Source organism: Mustela nigripes, chromosome 12, assembly GCF_022355385.1.
Source record: "Mustela nigripes isolate SB6536 chromosome 12, MUSNIG.SB6536, whole genome shotgun sequence".
NCBI classification, from domain to species: domain Eukaryota; kingdom Metazoa; phylum Chordata; class Mammalia; order Carnivora; family Mustelidae; genus Mustela; species Mustela nigripes.
This window is the reverse complement of record NC_081568.1, coordinates 82,681,493-82,698,062: the sequence shown is the minus strand read 5'-3', so window position 1 is coordinate 82,698,062 and position 16,570 is coordinate 82,681,493. Positions and strand designations below refer to the sequence as shown.

The 16,570-nt window shown below is 36.4% G+C and overlaps 1 protein-coding gene across 5 annotated transcripts in view; it reads right to left on the bottom strand.

Annotated features, from left to right (window-relative positions):
• The window catches only part of TCERG1 (transcription elongation regulator 1), a 62,551-nt gene that overhangs the window by 16,960 nt on the left and 29,021 nt on the right, over positions 1-16,570 (bottom strand). For all 5 annotated transcript variants that reach the window (XR_009407488.1, XM_059417848.1, XM_059417849.1 and 2 more), the window contains 5 exons: positions 14,105-14,265; positions 12,210-12,266; positions 11,778-11,844; positions 9,134-9,269; positions 8,230-8,319 (listed from right to left, as the gene is read on the bottom strand). Coding sequence is in view for 4 of the 5 variants with exons in the window: in XM_059417848.1 (XP_059273831.1) it covers positions 8,230-8,319; positions 9,134-9,269; positions 11,778-11,844; positions 12,210-12,266; positions 14,105-14,265 (511 nt within the window). In the remaining variant the exon portion in view is untranslated. The remainder of the gene's footprint in view (positions 1-8,229; positions 8,320-9,133; positions 9,270-11,777; positions 11,845-12,209; positions 12,267-14,104; positions 14,266-16,570) is intronic.

Here is a 16,570-nt window from a genome sequence, read left to right as displayed (position 1 = left end):
GCAGGCATGATAAAGTAGACCCTAACTCTGCAGTCAAGAAAACAAAGAAACCAATTCTTTTTTTCTTATTAGAGAATACTCAAACAGCTCCACAAGTGACAGCACTAGATATCCAAAGAAGTGAGGGTAGAGTATAGCTACAATAAGGTTGTTTAAGAATGAGTCCATCAGGGACACCCGGGTGGCTCAGTTGGTTAAGCAGCTGCCTTCGGCTCAGGTCATGATCCCAGCGTCCTGGGATCAAGTCCCACATCCGGCTCCTTGCTCTGCAGGGAGCCTGCTTCTCCCTCTGACTCTGCCTTCCACTCTGTCTGCCTATGCTCGCTCTCGCTCGCTCTCTCTCTGACAAATAAATAAAATCTTTAAAAAAAAAAAAAAAAAAAAAAGAATGAGTCCATCAGTAGATTCCCCCTTGCCAAGTTCACATACCGCAGGGGACTGCCACTCCTAAACCTCAGTTAAAGGCAAGTGATTAAGTCTCCAGAATAAGGGACGGCAACTCACAATCTGCTGGCCAAATCTGGCCTGCTGCCTGTTTTTGCACAGCCCAAAAAAGTTTTAACATTTTTAAATAGCTAGGAAAAAACATACTAGAAAATTTCATGACATTTCAGGACACAGGACAATTAAATGAAATCCAAATTTTAGGGTCCATAACTAAAGCTTTATCTGAAGAGTCATACCACTTCGTCTATGGGTCCTCCTACACTAGAGCTGCATATTATACTATAGTGACAGAGACCAGATGGTCCCCAAAGCTGTAATATTTATTATCCGACCCTTTATATTAAAACTCTGCTGATTCTTGCCTCTTAGGAAAGCAGGATATCTGCCTGGGTTGGGAAGAGAGGGAGGGAAACACAACATGAATTAGAAATGAGGCATACCAGTCAGAGAAAACAGCGAATTAACCAGTTACATACCAAACAGTAAGACATAGTTCTCCCAGGACAAAAGCAGAAAGGACTGTGTCCCCTCATCAGGACACTAAAGGACCGTATCAAGAATGTGAACAGCCTAAAAATTACCTCCACCAGGAGATCCTCAAAAAACCCGCTTTAGTGACCCTACAACAGGGCTTTTCAACCTCCATACTTATGGCACTTGAGCCAGATAATGTTTAGCAGCATCCACGGCCCCCAGATACCAGTAGCACCCCCTCAGTTGCGACAACCAAATGTGTCTCCTGGGGCAAAACTGCCCCTGATTGAGAAGCAAGGCTTTACAGTAAAGGCAAGTCGTGGGAGCCCACTTAGATGCTCAGAGTGCCTAGAGAGCATTTTAGTCCTTCATTCTTAATCATGAGAAGTCAGCGTCTCTTTAAAGACATCTAAAGAAACTCTCCAGCATGAAAAAGAAACCAAAATAGAAACTATGCAGGAATATGAAAACTTAAAAGAAAAAAAGTTTAAACAATGTCATAAAATTAAAATACTACAACCATAAAACAAGAAAAAGAAAAATGAAATCCTAGAAATTAAAGGATGACAGAAGAAATGAAAAAATTAAAAGATCAGACTACAAAGACAAGAAAGTCACCCAAAATGTTTTTTGGTTTTTTGTTTTTAAAAAGGCAGAAATAGAAAAGAGAAAAGAAACTTTAAGGACAAGGCCACAAGGGCAAATACTCTGTCCCATAAAGAAAAAATAAACAGGTGGAAACAAATCAAAAAAGCAACAGAAGAAAATCTCCCAGAATTCAAAGATACAAGTTCACATACTAGAAGGGCCACCAAGGACCCAGCACAATGGACCCCTCCCACCAAGGCACATAATCACCACGAGATTTCAGAACTCTGTACACTAAGACAAAGACTCTACATGCCCACGAAGGAAAAATAAACACGTCCATAAAGAAAGGAACAAGTAAATATGGCTTCAAAAACAACAATGAAAATGAGAAAGAGGGCAACATCTTCAAAATCCTGAAAAAGATTTCCAATTTCAAGTATATTAACCCGTCAAACAATTCCAAATTAAGGACATACAACAAAGGTGATTTCAAACATGCCAGGCTTCAGAAATTTATTTCCGATGCATGTTCTCCCCAAAAAGCTATTATAGGAGTTAAATGTGTCAAAAGGGAGTAAACCAAGAAAGAAAGAAAAGACTTAATGATGGAGCAAACAGGTGGAACCCCCATTCATAAACTACCCCCAACCACCAAAAAGAAAAATGAGGTAAATCCCAGGATGATCATCCTTAAAAAATGACAGCAATATATCAGGTATAGAGGGTTTACCAGTCCAGAATGAATCAAGTCAGAAGGCTCCGGAAGAAATGATATCAGAAAGATAAAACTGGGGCAGCAGTCTACTATTTTTCATAGTGTAATCTTATAGAACTATTTCACTCTTTAAATGTGTGCATGCACATCTTCAGAGAAAGTTAAACAAAAAAATTTTCTTTAAAATACTTCTTTCCAGGGGTGCCTGGGTGGCTCAGTGGGTTAAAGCCTTTGCCTTCGACTAAGGTCATGATCCCGGGATCCTGGGAGCCTGCTTCCCTTTCCCCTCTCTCTCTGCCTGCCTCTCTGCCTACTTGTGATCTCTGTCTGCCAAATAAATAATCTTTAAAAAAAACAAAACAAAACAAACTTCTTTCCAGGTCAGGCCATATATATCTACTAATCTTTAATAGCTGTATAGAAATACCTACAATTATCTCACCAGTCTCTTGCTGCACATGTAGGTCATTTTCAGTACCCTCTAAATATAGCACTGCAATAAATCCTGAAAGCATATGCATGGTGACAGAAATGGCAAAGAGGGCTCCTTTCTCCTTCCTTGGAACATACTTTCTCTCTCTCTCTCTCTCTTTTTTTTTTTTAAATTTACCCATTTCAGAGAGAGTGCACCAGGAAGGGAGGGGAGGAGGGGAAGTGGACTTCCCACTGAGACGATGAGGGGAGGGCCCCAATCAAGTGAGCCACCCACGTACCCCCTTGGTATATACTTTCTTATTTGTAAAAGTGGTAAATCAGAAATAAAACCCAAGTGAATTTATGTTAACTTTCTTTCCAGAAGCTCAAGAAGAGTTCACATCCCCTCCTCTGGGATATCCTACACCAAGGTTAGGAATCACGAGCTGAGATTAACTTCTCAAAGAAAATTAGGAATTCTGTTATGCTTCCAAGTATCTCCTAATTATTTGTGTCATGCCTCAATACACTTGAGCTTTATGTTCCTATTTTAAGCGCTTAATTTCCTACAACATCAACTTGTGAACAAAATGTTGTAATTAACACCATGAAAGTTAATAACTTTTTAAAAACAACTCCTAGTTGAATTTTATAGGCATAATCAAAACCATCCAAATTAAAGGGCTATACTGTCTAAGCCAAAGCAGCTTCTTGGTGGTGGTTATAGTCCATTTCTTTGCATTTTTTACACCACTTTATTGAAGTATGATAGACATTCAAAAAAACTATACACATTTAATGTATATAACTTGGTAAGTTTGGAGATAAATATACATCTAGGAAACCACCACAGTCTATGCCAAAAACATATCTATCACCTCCAAAACATTCCTCCAGCCCTTTTAATTTATTCTTATTTTGAATGTGATATTAAGAAACTTAACGTAAGATTTATCTTATGTTAGCAAAATGTTAAGCATCCAATACCATACTACTAGCTACAAGCACTATACTACACAAACCTCTAGGATTTAGCTGTCTTGCCTAACTGTTTTATGCACTTTGTGAAACAGGATTTTCAGACTTTTCCGTATGTGTATTTTTCTTCAAATATAAATTTGTGAAAAGTATGAGTGTAATATTGTAAGAAACTCTATATATATGTATTTGATAAAGAATGAAATATTACCATTTATAACAACACAGATGGGAGTGGAGTATTATGCTAAGCAAAATAAGGCAGTTAAGAGAAAGGCAAATACCGTATGATTTTACTCATACGAGGAATTTAAGAAACAAAACAAATGAGCCAAGGGAAGAAAGAATGAGAGACAAACCAAGAAACGGACTCTTAACTACAGAGAACAAGCTGACTACAAGGGGGCAGGGGAGGAGGGGAGCTTAAGGAAAGCACTTGTTGGAATAAGCACCTGATACTGTAAGAAGTGCTGAATCACTAGATTGTGCACCAGAAACTAACATTACACCGTATGTTAACTGGAATTTTTTAAAAAATGAAAAAAAAAAATGTATTTGGTCTTCACCCTGGCTCTTGGCCCGAGTTCCTAAAACCCTTATAATTTCCTAAATGATAAGAGCGACAGAGACCCCCTACTGTTGTACCTGGCTCTTGCCTTGTAGCTTTGATATAGATAAAGGTGAAAAGAACGATTTTGTTATTCGTAACAAGGCCCTTTCACCTATACCTAAACTAGCATGAGTGAAGTGATTTCTGGAAAGCTTTCAGATAACTACAGGATGGCAGAGAATCACCAGTGGAACCAACCATGTCATTAGAGCTTTGGAATTTTCAAGGGCTGCAACTGAGTCTAATCGCCAATGATCAATGACTTAGGTCAATCAGCCTATGTCATGCTGCCTCCATAAAAATGGTAACCAGGAATTCAGAGAGCTATTAGCTGGGTGAACACTTCCATGTCCCAGGAAAATGGCACACTCCCAACTCTGAGGGAGAGAAGCTCCAAAACCTAGGACCCTTCCAGATCTCACCCTACCTACATCATCTGCTGTTCAACTGTATCCTTTATCATATCCTTTCTTATAAACAACTAAACATAAGTGTTTTCCAGAGTTCTTTAGCCACTATAGCAAATTATTAAACCTGAAGAGGTTACTATGGGAATCCTTGATTTGTAGCCAAACTCAACAAAAGGGTGCAGAACGTGGGAACCTACTCCTGGTGACTGGCATTCGAGGAGAGGGCAGATCTTGCGGGACTGAGCCCTTAATTTGTGGGATTGGATCCTGACTCCAATGTCAGAATTCAATTTAATGGTAGGTCAGCCAGCTACTGTCAGAGAACTCACCAATGTGGAAAAATACCCACACATTTTTGATGTCCAAGTATTCAATCTGTAGAGGAATGGTTTTTCCTTTTCAAAAGATCTCCAATATTTGATTCTCACTTCAATTTAATTCAATTTATAATTTGATACTGATTCAGTAAACAGTGGCCAAGACGGCCAGTTGATAGTCAGTAACTATCCTGGTAATAATGCCTTACCATATTATAACATTATCAATCTTAAAAAGCTCTCAATACCACATATACAATAAAATGTTTATTTTTGAAATAAGGTAACAGATAATTTTAAAGTGTTAGCATAACTAGTCTCTACATTAGAGCCTAAAATCCTGCATGGACATGGTCTGATTCTGTTGAAAAATGTTATTCACTTTAAAACTTGTCAAAACAAAAAACAAATATAACAAAAATATTTGACTCCTTAAGTGATCTTTTATAAAAAAAAGATTATATAAGGAAAATTTCAAGTTAAAACCTATGGTTACAATTATATAAAATACGTATTTTATAATGAGGTAAGATATACATAAAACTACAGATAACTAGAAAAGGACAGAAGTGAAAGAGATGTACTTTTGGATTACGAGACGATCAATGAAATTCTTAGTTTTTTAAAAATCAAAACACAGTGGTGCCTGGGTGGCTCAGTGGGTTAAAGCCTCTGCCTTCGGCTCAGGTCATGATCTCAGGGTCCTGGGATTGAGCCCCGCATCAGGCTCTCTGCTTGGCCAGGCTCTCTGCTTGGCGGGGAGCCTGCTTCCTCCCCTCTCTCTGCCTGCCTCTCTGCCTGCTTGTGATCTCGGTCTGTCAAATAAATAAATAAAATCTTAAAAAAAAAAAAATCAAAACACAAATTTCAGAAATAAAGTTACAAAGTGCACATATGTAACTAGCACTTAATTGATTTCTCCTTGATTTTATATTCTTATGCAAAAAATAAAACTAAGTACTGAAAAAGTACATGGATTAATGCCAAATGTCAGCTTATCCTTTCATTTCTTACACTCCAGTTAAGAATTCTACTCAAATTAAGTACAGTTTTTATTTAAATAAAATAATGCTTGACAGTTTTCCTCTTTTTAACTATTACTCTTAACAGGAGGTAACAGCATCACCTTACAAAATGCCTCCTAAATTTGGACAGAATTTTAGCTCTCAATATATACTTGTAATTTAACTCAGTAAAAAACTGTAACACTCATAATGAAGAGAAAGTAAAAAAAATTTTTAAGTAAACCTCCAGAGATATGCAGGTTAAGCACTGTTCCAGGCATTACACATATAGCAATGAACAAAACAAAGTTCCAGCACTCAGAATTTATATTCTACAGTAGGAGACAGAATATAAGCTAATTTTAGATAATCAGAGCTAGGAGTGCTATAAAGGAAAGAAGGCAAAGAGATACAATGATCCAAAGGCACTTGCACATGCACCTGAATAAAATGATAGAGCATATACAGATATCTGAGAGAAAAACATTCCAGGTAGAGAAAAGAGAAAGTATCAGAAAGTGCCTAACTTGTTCAAGGAGTAACAAAGGAAGTGTGGCCAGAATGAATGGATCTAAGAAAAGAGCTTCAAGAAGTATGTAGTAAAAGAGTGTAAGCAGAATCTTACAAGCTGCGATAAAGAATTTCAATTTTATCCTAAATAAAATGGGAAGCACTGGACATTTTTTAAGCAAAGGAATAGTAACAATGCCTTAATCTGTTAGTTAAACTTTAAAATTAGTGTGGCTGCTAGGTGGAAAAAAAACCTGACTACAGAAAAAGTAATAATGGAAGGAAGCAAAGAGATCAGTCAGAGGCTACACAGGTGCTGAGAAATGGTCACAGTGCCTTGAAATACAGTGGCAGTGGGGGAAATGGTGACTAAGAAGTTATATTTACAAGCTTTTAGAGGTAGATTTTACAGACAGACTTGAAATGTGCAATGGGGAGAAGTAAAGAATCAAGGCTGATTTGTAATTTTTGATAGAGCCATCAACCCATGTGAGAATGAGACCATCACACAGTTTAAAACAAAAACAAAAAACCCTACTATGCTTGAAATGCAGATGCAAATATATCTGAAAGTCATGCTTTTCTATTACACATACTAAAATACATGTCTGGCACACTGTTAAATGTCCTCTCTTCTTAAGTTTATGACGAGACCTACATGCATAATGGCACAAACAGTGTAGAGAATTATTCCAACTGCTAAATTGTCAGTATAAAGGACAGACTACCAAATGAAATCCTGTAGCTCGATGGCCCTATAGCAAGTGGTTCAACATACTCACCATTCTAAAGAGATCAGTGTCAGGGTGGTCCAGGTAATTCAGAAACTATGTAAGTTGCAAGTGTGCAATGCTTTAGAGGAAGAAGCAATCATTGTGAGATAATGTATCACTGCGTCATCATGGGAATCAACGGAAACCCAATAAACAGGCAACTCTAATCCATGTTAACTCTAGTTCAGCAGAGACTCTCAAGTGTCCATCAATTCTTTTAGTGTATAAGAAAAAAAATTTAAAAGATGCCACTTAAATGTAGGATGTGCAAATGAAACATAAACATGTCTTTTGAGTGTTGTCTACCTACAATACACACACACATTCAAACATATATTGGCACTAACAGGAAAGTTATAACACCAGTACCCAATCCTGATCCCATCTGTTGGGAACGATTGTAGGTGTTTCTTTTTCCTTTCAATTCTTTGGTACTTTTCTTTTCTACTCTAAATCTACATCATTTGCCCAGGAAAAAGTAAATTAATGAGCACAATGAAATGCATTGAAAATTTTAGATATAACCTCAGTGTATATGAGACATAAAGAGAAAATGCACATGAAGCAACAGTGACGTCTACAATAAAGGCAAAACTAACCAAGTCTATTTCTGAGGCAGAAATGTCCGTATAGATGATAACAGTGTTCTAAGATTTAAGACTATGTTTTTAAAGCACTCTGAGGGTGCCTGGGTGGCTCAGTGGGTTAAAGCCTCTGCCTTCGGCTCAGGTCATGATCCCAAGGTCCTGGGATCGAGCCCCCCACATCGGGCTTCTGCTCAGCAGGGAGCCTGCTTCCTCCTCCTCTCTCTCTCTGCCTGCCTCTCTGCCTACTTGTGATCTCTGTCAAATAAATAAATAAAATCTTAAAAAAAAAAAGCGCACTTTGTTACAGGGGGAAAAAAGGATGGTATTTTATTCCTTACATTTTACAAATAATGCTGCTAAGGGATATACACTTCTTAAATAATGTTATTTTCCTTTTACCTGTTTTCTCTCTTTAGGATTGAGAAGTAAGTACCGAGGATCAAAAACTATCTTGTGCAACTCCTTCTCCCATGTTGAAAAAGCAGACACCTTTAAAATAAAAATGTATTGCCTCATAATTAAGTTGGCTCTAAAAACATAAAGGTCATATAATTTTCCTTGAAATCTACAGGACATCTGCTTAAAAAGGAGACATAATAAAAACCGTACTGAAGTTTCCATCACTAATAAATGACAAGCAGTGGGAGGCTAGCAACAGCAAATTTCCACACTAATTGGCTCTGAACATTTCTATACTATACAGAAGTAACACACACTTAATTAGTCATTAAAATAACCACTACTGTGTGACATTTTAAAAATCAGTACATCAGAAAAAGCCTTGAAGATTTGCATTTTGATTTCCTATGCTTGCTCCAATCTTGTGAACAAAGTTGTGATTTTAAATTGAACAATTATACTTATTCAAATGAATATGTGAATATAACCAAAAGGCTGAAACACCCTCTCAATTAACTTTATTAATATTATCATAAAGTAGCAGTTCTCCTTTAACCAAAACCATTCTGGAAGTATTAAAGAATCATATATACCTTACCTATCCCACGTAGTCCGCCATTCTGTAATGTTAATACTCTGTTAATACTCATATTACTCACCAAAATGTAATGACCCAATAAATGTTAAATGTTATTTGTATTTAAAAGGACAATAAAATGGCATTTAGTTCAAACATGATAGGATGAGCCAAGAAAAAGGCTGTTTGAGAAAGTACAGTCATTTGACAGCTTCCCTTATCCCCCCCCACAACATGAGCACTAACCTTAGATTTGACCTTTTAGCAAGACATATTTATATTACTTATACAAAACAGAAATATCTCCCCCAAAGATTGTTTTCTGACCCCTCTCTCTAGCAGCATGTCCTTGAACTGCTTCATTCGGGCCTCCAGAGGGACAATGGCCCTTTCTCGGGCAGCTTTAATTTCAGCTTCCATCGCAGCTTCTTTCTCTGAATCAATGTCTTTATTATCGTCTCTCCTATAAAAAATAAAATATAAGGCATCAACTGGCAAAATATTAATAAGGAATCTTACTAAAATCTTTACAACAATGGAATATTCAAGACTCACTACTGAGCAGCATATTTTTGGCAAAAAAATTATATTGAGGGTTTCAAATGAACTCTAAGGGATAAGCAACTTTCATTGTAATGATAATAATAAAGTTACAATGAGCTTCTAATGATGTTACAATGGCTATATTGTTGTGCTGTCTCTCTCCCTGATACACAGAATGAACTACCTTACTTTCAAAAACAAAAACAAAAAACAAACATTTCAGTAAAATTCTATGTGGTTAGAAACAAACAGCACAAAATATAATTTTTAGTTTTTGAAATGATACAGGAAAAATAGTATTTTCCAAAATGTTTTATATTATAGATGCATAAAATATTTCTTGATTTTTTTGCATAAAATATTTCTTACTCTAATAAAAATTGGTATAAGTCTTAGTAATCTCAAATATTTATCTTGAAAATATCTGTAAACTTGGCCAAGTGGATATGTGAGATATATACCTTACCTACCTGACATCTTTTTTACTCACTTTCTGGGTGGTAAGTTGAGATTTAAGTTGAAGGACAGGTCCCAGAGAGCAACATAGGCCCAGGAGTAGTTAGATGGAATTAGAACTGTTCACCAATGACTAAACTACTTCTTTCTCCTCCAAAAATGCACCTCAGGGCTAAGGACAACCCTGCTGCTGTTGCTCTCACTCAAGTGAGACTGTAAACATGAAATCGAGTCACCTCTCAAACATCTGCACTACGAAGAAGGCCAGTTCATGTGAATAATCCATAACAGTAAGTAAGTTAGTAATATTCGGGTATATTTTAGCAGATCTTCCTTCTTAAATAAGATCTGCTAGATATAAAAATAAAATTGGTTCATATTGCCTAAACAAACTTAAGGGAATCAGGAAAACAAAACATCAACAATTTCAAAAGCATGCTATACAGGGAAGTGAAGGTAGCCCCGGAGAGTTAAATGGAACTAAGGCTAACCCACAAATACATGTTAAGTGAGAGGTAATTAGCAACTTAGGGAATAAATCAAAAGAAATAGAAGACACAGTCCGTGACCTGCAGGAACTTAGCGAGATAGTCTGTGACCTAAGATATGCACAAAACAAACAGGTAAAAGTAATTTGCCAAACAATATACCCTCTTATAATAATTTATTTAAGAACTATTTAAATAGTTAAAAGACATCCAAGAAATATAACTAATGAAAACAAATAACCTTTATAGAATTACACTAAATGGAAATGTCACAATACAAACTATTACTATCTATCTCAATAAAAGAAATAAAGAAAAACTAAGCCAGGAAAAATAGGCTTTTAACTTTGTACCTAAATAGAGAAGCTCGGGCAATCCACATAAAGGACTTCTTTGACATTCTCCTGATAAAAGCAGTTAAAAACCTTACAGAGTTGTCTATAAGAACAAACAATTAAAAACAACCTAAAAGTTTAACATTGTAGGAACATCCAAAATTATGGTTATATAAACAGAATGAATACAGTCATTTATAATTAAGAAAACAAATGTCTTATTCTACATTTTTTTAAAAGAAACACAAAATCGGTTGATTACAACTAAGAAAAATATCTACATATTTGGTCAAGAACTAAAAAAGTCAACTGCAAAAATGAAAACAGCTATGTTACTTTGGTTGATTATGAGTGACTCTCTTTAATATCTTAACATCTTTAACGATGCTCCTAACAATTTTTTTAAAAAGAACCACCCTTCCGGGGGGGTTGTCTTAATGATTTCTTTGCCATAACGTGGCTGCATTCAATCTGTCCTTTTTAGATAAGGACTATGGTTCATCCATTTCCTAATAATGTCTTCAAACTTTCCTTTTTTGCTGCTAAATAATGGTCCCATTCCTCCCCCACCCAGACACAGATACCCCTTACCCCAGCCTTCCATCCCCCACAATTAGAAACATTCATATTTTACCCAACTGCAAAGCACTGGCCAACCTAATGCTCCTGCTTATGGCAATCTCCTTCTCCCAAAGCATTTTCTAAGCTCACAGGTTCCCTCTTCACCAGGTAGTTAAGACACAGACTCAAGAACTAGCTAAGTGACAAGTACATAAAAAGAGAAGTCTGTGTGTATTTATGAAATTTCTAGAATGGTATCCGTTGGGGTCTACATAGAGTAGGAAATTTGTAATAAAATTCAGGCTTAATGAATGTCTGAAAATAATTTATCATCTAATTCCCAAAATGTTACTTGGCTTTATAATACATAATTTAAGTAATCATGTATTCTGCACATCTAGCAATAGAGGGGACACCATGTCTTCATTCTAAAGCAAAGCTTTCTAATACCAGGCTTTAGAGAGCAATCATGACTTCTGTCTCCTAACATACACATTACCTGTCCCAATCACAAACTGACTGGGATCTAATCAACTTTTAAAAAAGGTATTATCTACCTGAATTACATGAACTATAATTATTACTTACTTCCGTTTTTTGGCCTTAACAGGTTCATCTTCATTAAGTTCTTCCATTAATTCTTGTTCTTCTTTAACTATAGGATCAAATTTAATTAAAACTTGTCAGAATAAAATTCATCAAGTAAGAATTAAAACATTTAAGTCTGAATCCCTCTTCTAGCCACTACCAGAACACTTGCTTTAATAGTATTAAAAAGTAGCTACAGGAGCACCTGGGTGGCTCAGTCAGTTAAGTGTCTGCCTTCAGCTCAGGTCACCATCCCAGAGTCCTGGGATGGAACCCCACAATGGTCTCCCTGTCAGCAGGGAGCCTGCTTCTCCCTCTCCTTCCCACTCATGCTATTTCTGTCCTGTCTCTCTCTCCCCCAAATAAAAAATAAAATCTTCAAAACAAAACAGAACAAAAAAACCCAGTAGTTAGAATCCATAGTTTACTCACTTGCACTCATAGAAAACTGCCATTTTTGGATGGACAGCATTGTGGGAGTTGGATGTCCTGGCAAAAACATATCAAACATTATTATGAATAGTTACATGCACATATTTTTTTTTTTCTTTTAAGATTTTATTTATTTATTTGACAGAGAGAGATCACAAGTAGGCAGAGAGGCAGGCAGAGAGAGAGAGGAGGAAGCAGGCTCCCTGCTGAGCAGAGAGCCCGATGCGGGACTCGATCCCAGGACCCTGAGATCATGACCCGAGCCGAAGGCAGCGGCTTAACCCACTGAGCCACCCAGGCACCCAGTTACATGCACATATTATACAATATTCTCTTTTAAAAAGTTACTGTTTAGGGGCGCCTGGATGGCTCAGTGGGTTAAGCCTCTGCCTTCAGCTCGGGTCATGATCTCAGGGTCCTGGGATTGAGCCCCATGTCAGGCTCTCTGCTCAGTGGGGAACCTGCTTCCCCCACTCTCTCTCTGCCTGCCTCTCTGCTTACTTGTGATCTCTGTCAAATAAATAAATAAAATCTTTTAAAAAAAAGTTAGTTTACATAAAATACCCATCCCATAATCCTCTCACCTTTATAAAACATTAAATAATTCTATACTTCCTAAATTAATCTTCCCTTTAAATTTCTAAATCACTTTGAAATGTTTATTCAAGACATGCATGCATTTATCAAATAACTGTACTGAATATTTGAAAAGAGTCATAAAAACAAAAGCAAATCTCGTATCTCCTTGGCATAATTCAACACTAGGATTATAAAGTATCATCAGTATTACAGCTATAAAACAGACATTGCTAAAGGGGAAAAGTGGTACCTATTAACTTTACCACTAGCAGGCAAAGTTTCAATGATTTGGAAATGATTTGCAAGTAAAAAGTGTAGCACCATATATATATATATATACAACCTATAAAGGTTTCTCAATTCTTATAAATGACATATATTTGGATTGATTTCATTGGAAGAATCAGGTGATTCATTCATGCTTCTACAGCACATAAGGGAGTCTATAAAAACATAATCATGTCAACATGAGGGCAAATTACCAATATAAAATATGCAATAAAAATTATGTAAAAATATCTATGTTCATTATATCTACTAAAATGCTATCTTAACGCAAGGTACCTTAAAAAAGATAATCTCTTAATAAGGTTTGTCACTATACAGGTTTGTCACTATACTGTCAGGATTAAGGCTTTTATTCCCTAAATTTCATTTACTTGAAAAGAGTAAGCTTTGGGGGCGACTAGGTGGCATAGTCAGTTAAGCATTCAATTCTTGATTTCAGTTCAAGTCATGCGATAGAGCCCTGTGTTGGGCTCTGCGCTCATTGGGGAGATTGCTTAGGATTCCTCTCTCTCTCTCTCTTTGCCCCTCCCACCATCACCCCCTACACACTGCACACACTGTTTCTAACATAAATAAATATTTAAGAGTAAGCTTTTATAATTTTATAAAACTTTCTTTTACAAAAGTAGTAAACAATATTTTAAAATACTCTGTAGAGTTCTGATTATTTCAAAAAATTTATTACTAGTTATAAAAAGTGTTAAGAGGCTCACTGAAGAGTGTTTTAATATTATTAGTAAGCACAGAGAAAACCTGAAGCAGAACCAACATAACTTGGACAAAAATCCTGATAAGGTCAATGAGTAAAAAAAATACATATAAATATTTTACAAAAAACTAATTATTCACACTCTCTAATTTTTAATATCTCTACTAGCAAACTCAAACTAGGATAGTGGTCTATTTCCCATTCTCAAATTTCTTATATTCCTTAGAAACAGCAAGTTTTCCTAAATGGCCTCATATTTTCTGTAAAAGTATTAAAAGAATGACAAAATTAGAGGATAAATTCCTAATTTAAAACTTACTTAGTTTCTTCACTTCTTCCATTCCTTTTTTATGAGGAGGCTCCTGAATAATTTTGTCAACATCTGCCCTTCCAATCAGATCATCAGGTCGGTCCCACATAGAAAGACGGGTGGTAGGATTATAAAAGAAGACCCGCTCATCACCAGTCCAAACGACACACCTACGAATTGATTCAAATATCAGTTTCTTCTGTTATGGAACATATTTGATAAGTAAGTCTTTTACTGTCATTCTGCCTAAAGGAGAGGTGGAGGGGTGGTGAGGACACCTTGGTACTTAATAGTTACAGAGCCGAATATAATTTCTAGAGGAGAGAGCTGAGTGGCTAAGGTTGGAACAGCAGTTCAACATTTTAACTGAGAAAACCAAGAAAAGCAAATTCATAATCAGTGGTTAGAGTGCTCAAGAACTTGGTGTAGTTGGTTCAATCGGAGTGTTACATTTTAACCTATCACAAAGGATGAATTCAATGGAAACAAATAAGAATGCTATTAAACAGTTCTAAAACTAAAGAACAGACCACAGCACCATACCTATTATGTAATACTTCTTAGTATTTCTTACCAAATCAGAATTTTACATACTCAAATGCAACCTGCTATGAAGTCTTTAATATCTTATTATATCTGGTATAAAAATAAGAAATACTGATTGCACTATGACACCAGAGCCCACTAGAGCTCACTGTTCCTGTTCATTACAAGAAATTCAAACAAAATAGAAAAAACAAGAATGTTAAGGACTGTGTACAGTTTTTAAAAAATAAATGTAAGTACGGAAGAAAGTCAATATTTACAGCAGCAACTGTGAGGGTATAAATTTCCCATTTTTCCTCCCTCACACCTCTACCCTAAGGGCCCCCAGTCACACAGTAGCACGGCAGTGGCAGTACAGCCAGTGAAAACTCCCAATAGAAACCAGGTACTTGTGACCAGATAATTATAAGTTCATCAACAGCTGCCAAGCCAAGTTGATCTAGATGTTGAAAATAACAGACAAAACCTCTATTGTTGAGATAATCAAAGACTTTAAAGCAACAATTATAACTAGAGTTCATGAGATGAAGGAAAGAAAACTTGAAACAAATGAAAACACTGTTCTCATTAGAGAAACAGAAATTGTAAAAAAACAAAACCACAAATTTTAGAGATGAAAAACACACAACTGAAGCAAAGGAAAAAAAAGAGACAAGCCAAGAAACAGACTCTTAACTAGAGAGAGCAAACTGATGGTTACCAGAGGGGAAGTGGGTAGGGGGATCGGGATTAAGGACACTTGTCATGAACACTGGTAACGTATGAAGTGCTGTATCACTGTACTGTACACATGAAACAATATCATACATTAAAATTAAAACATTAGGAAAAAAAATAAACTGAAAGTAATTCTTTGGACTGGCTCAAGAACAGAACAGAGATGACGGAATGATCAGCGAACTACTAAGTACATCAGTAATTATCCCGCCTAAAGAATAAAGAGAGGAAAAAAGAATCAATAGGCTTTCAGGAAACCTAAGGGACTACAGCAAAATGCCTTACATAAATGTCACTTATGTAGATGTTTAACTTTATTTGGGGAAAAAACCTATCCTAAATTTTCTATGCTAGTTTCTAAAATATGTCACACTACAAACAGGAAAACATTGGACCATGGGTTTCTTACCAGAAACCATAGAGGCAAGAACAAAGTAAAACAACATCCGTTACGTCCGGGGATTGGAGGGGTGGGGAGGGTGGATGGGAATGAAATGTTCTAAAATCGAATACGGTAATGGCTACACAACTCTGTGAATACAAAAGTCATGAAGTTGTACAATTCTAATGAGTGAACTGTATGGGATGTGAATCATCTCAACACACTTGTTGGATTTTTAAGAAACAGCTAGACAAAAAAAGTATATATGATTCCTGACATAACATTCTAGAAAATACAAAGTAATCTTAAATAAAAGCAGAAGGCTCCGTAGGGATGGGATTAGAAGAGGGAGGGATAACAATGGAACACAAGAAAACTTTCAGGGTTATTGGAGATATTTATTTTGATTGTGGAAATGAACTTTAAATATTTCAGCTCCTCGTACTTCAAGTTTATTTAAGTAACACACACACACACACACACACACACACACACACACACACAAATAAGAAAATGGGGCCTCCTGGCTGACTCAATCAGAAAAGCATGCAACTCTTGATCTCGGGTTTCTAAGTTTGAGCCCCACGCTGGTTGCAGATATTACTTGAAAAAAAAATCTTTAAAAAAAAAAAAAAAAAAAAAAAAAACGGGGCGCCTGGGTGGCTCAGTTGGTTGAGCGACTGCCTTCGGCTCAGGTCATGATCCCGGACTTCCAGGATCGAGTCCCGCATCGGGCTCCCAGCTCTTTGGGGAGTCTGCTTCCCCCTCTGACCTTCTCCTCTCTCATGCTCTCTCTCACTCATTCTCTCATGAATAAATAAATTAAAAAA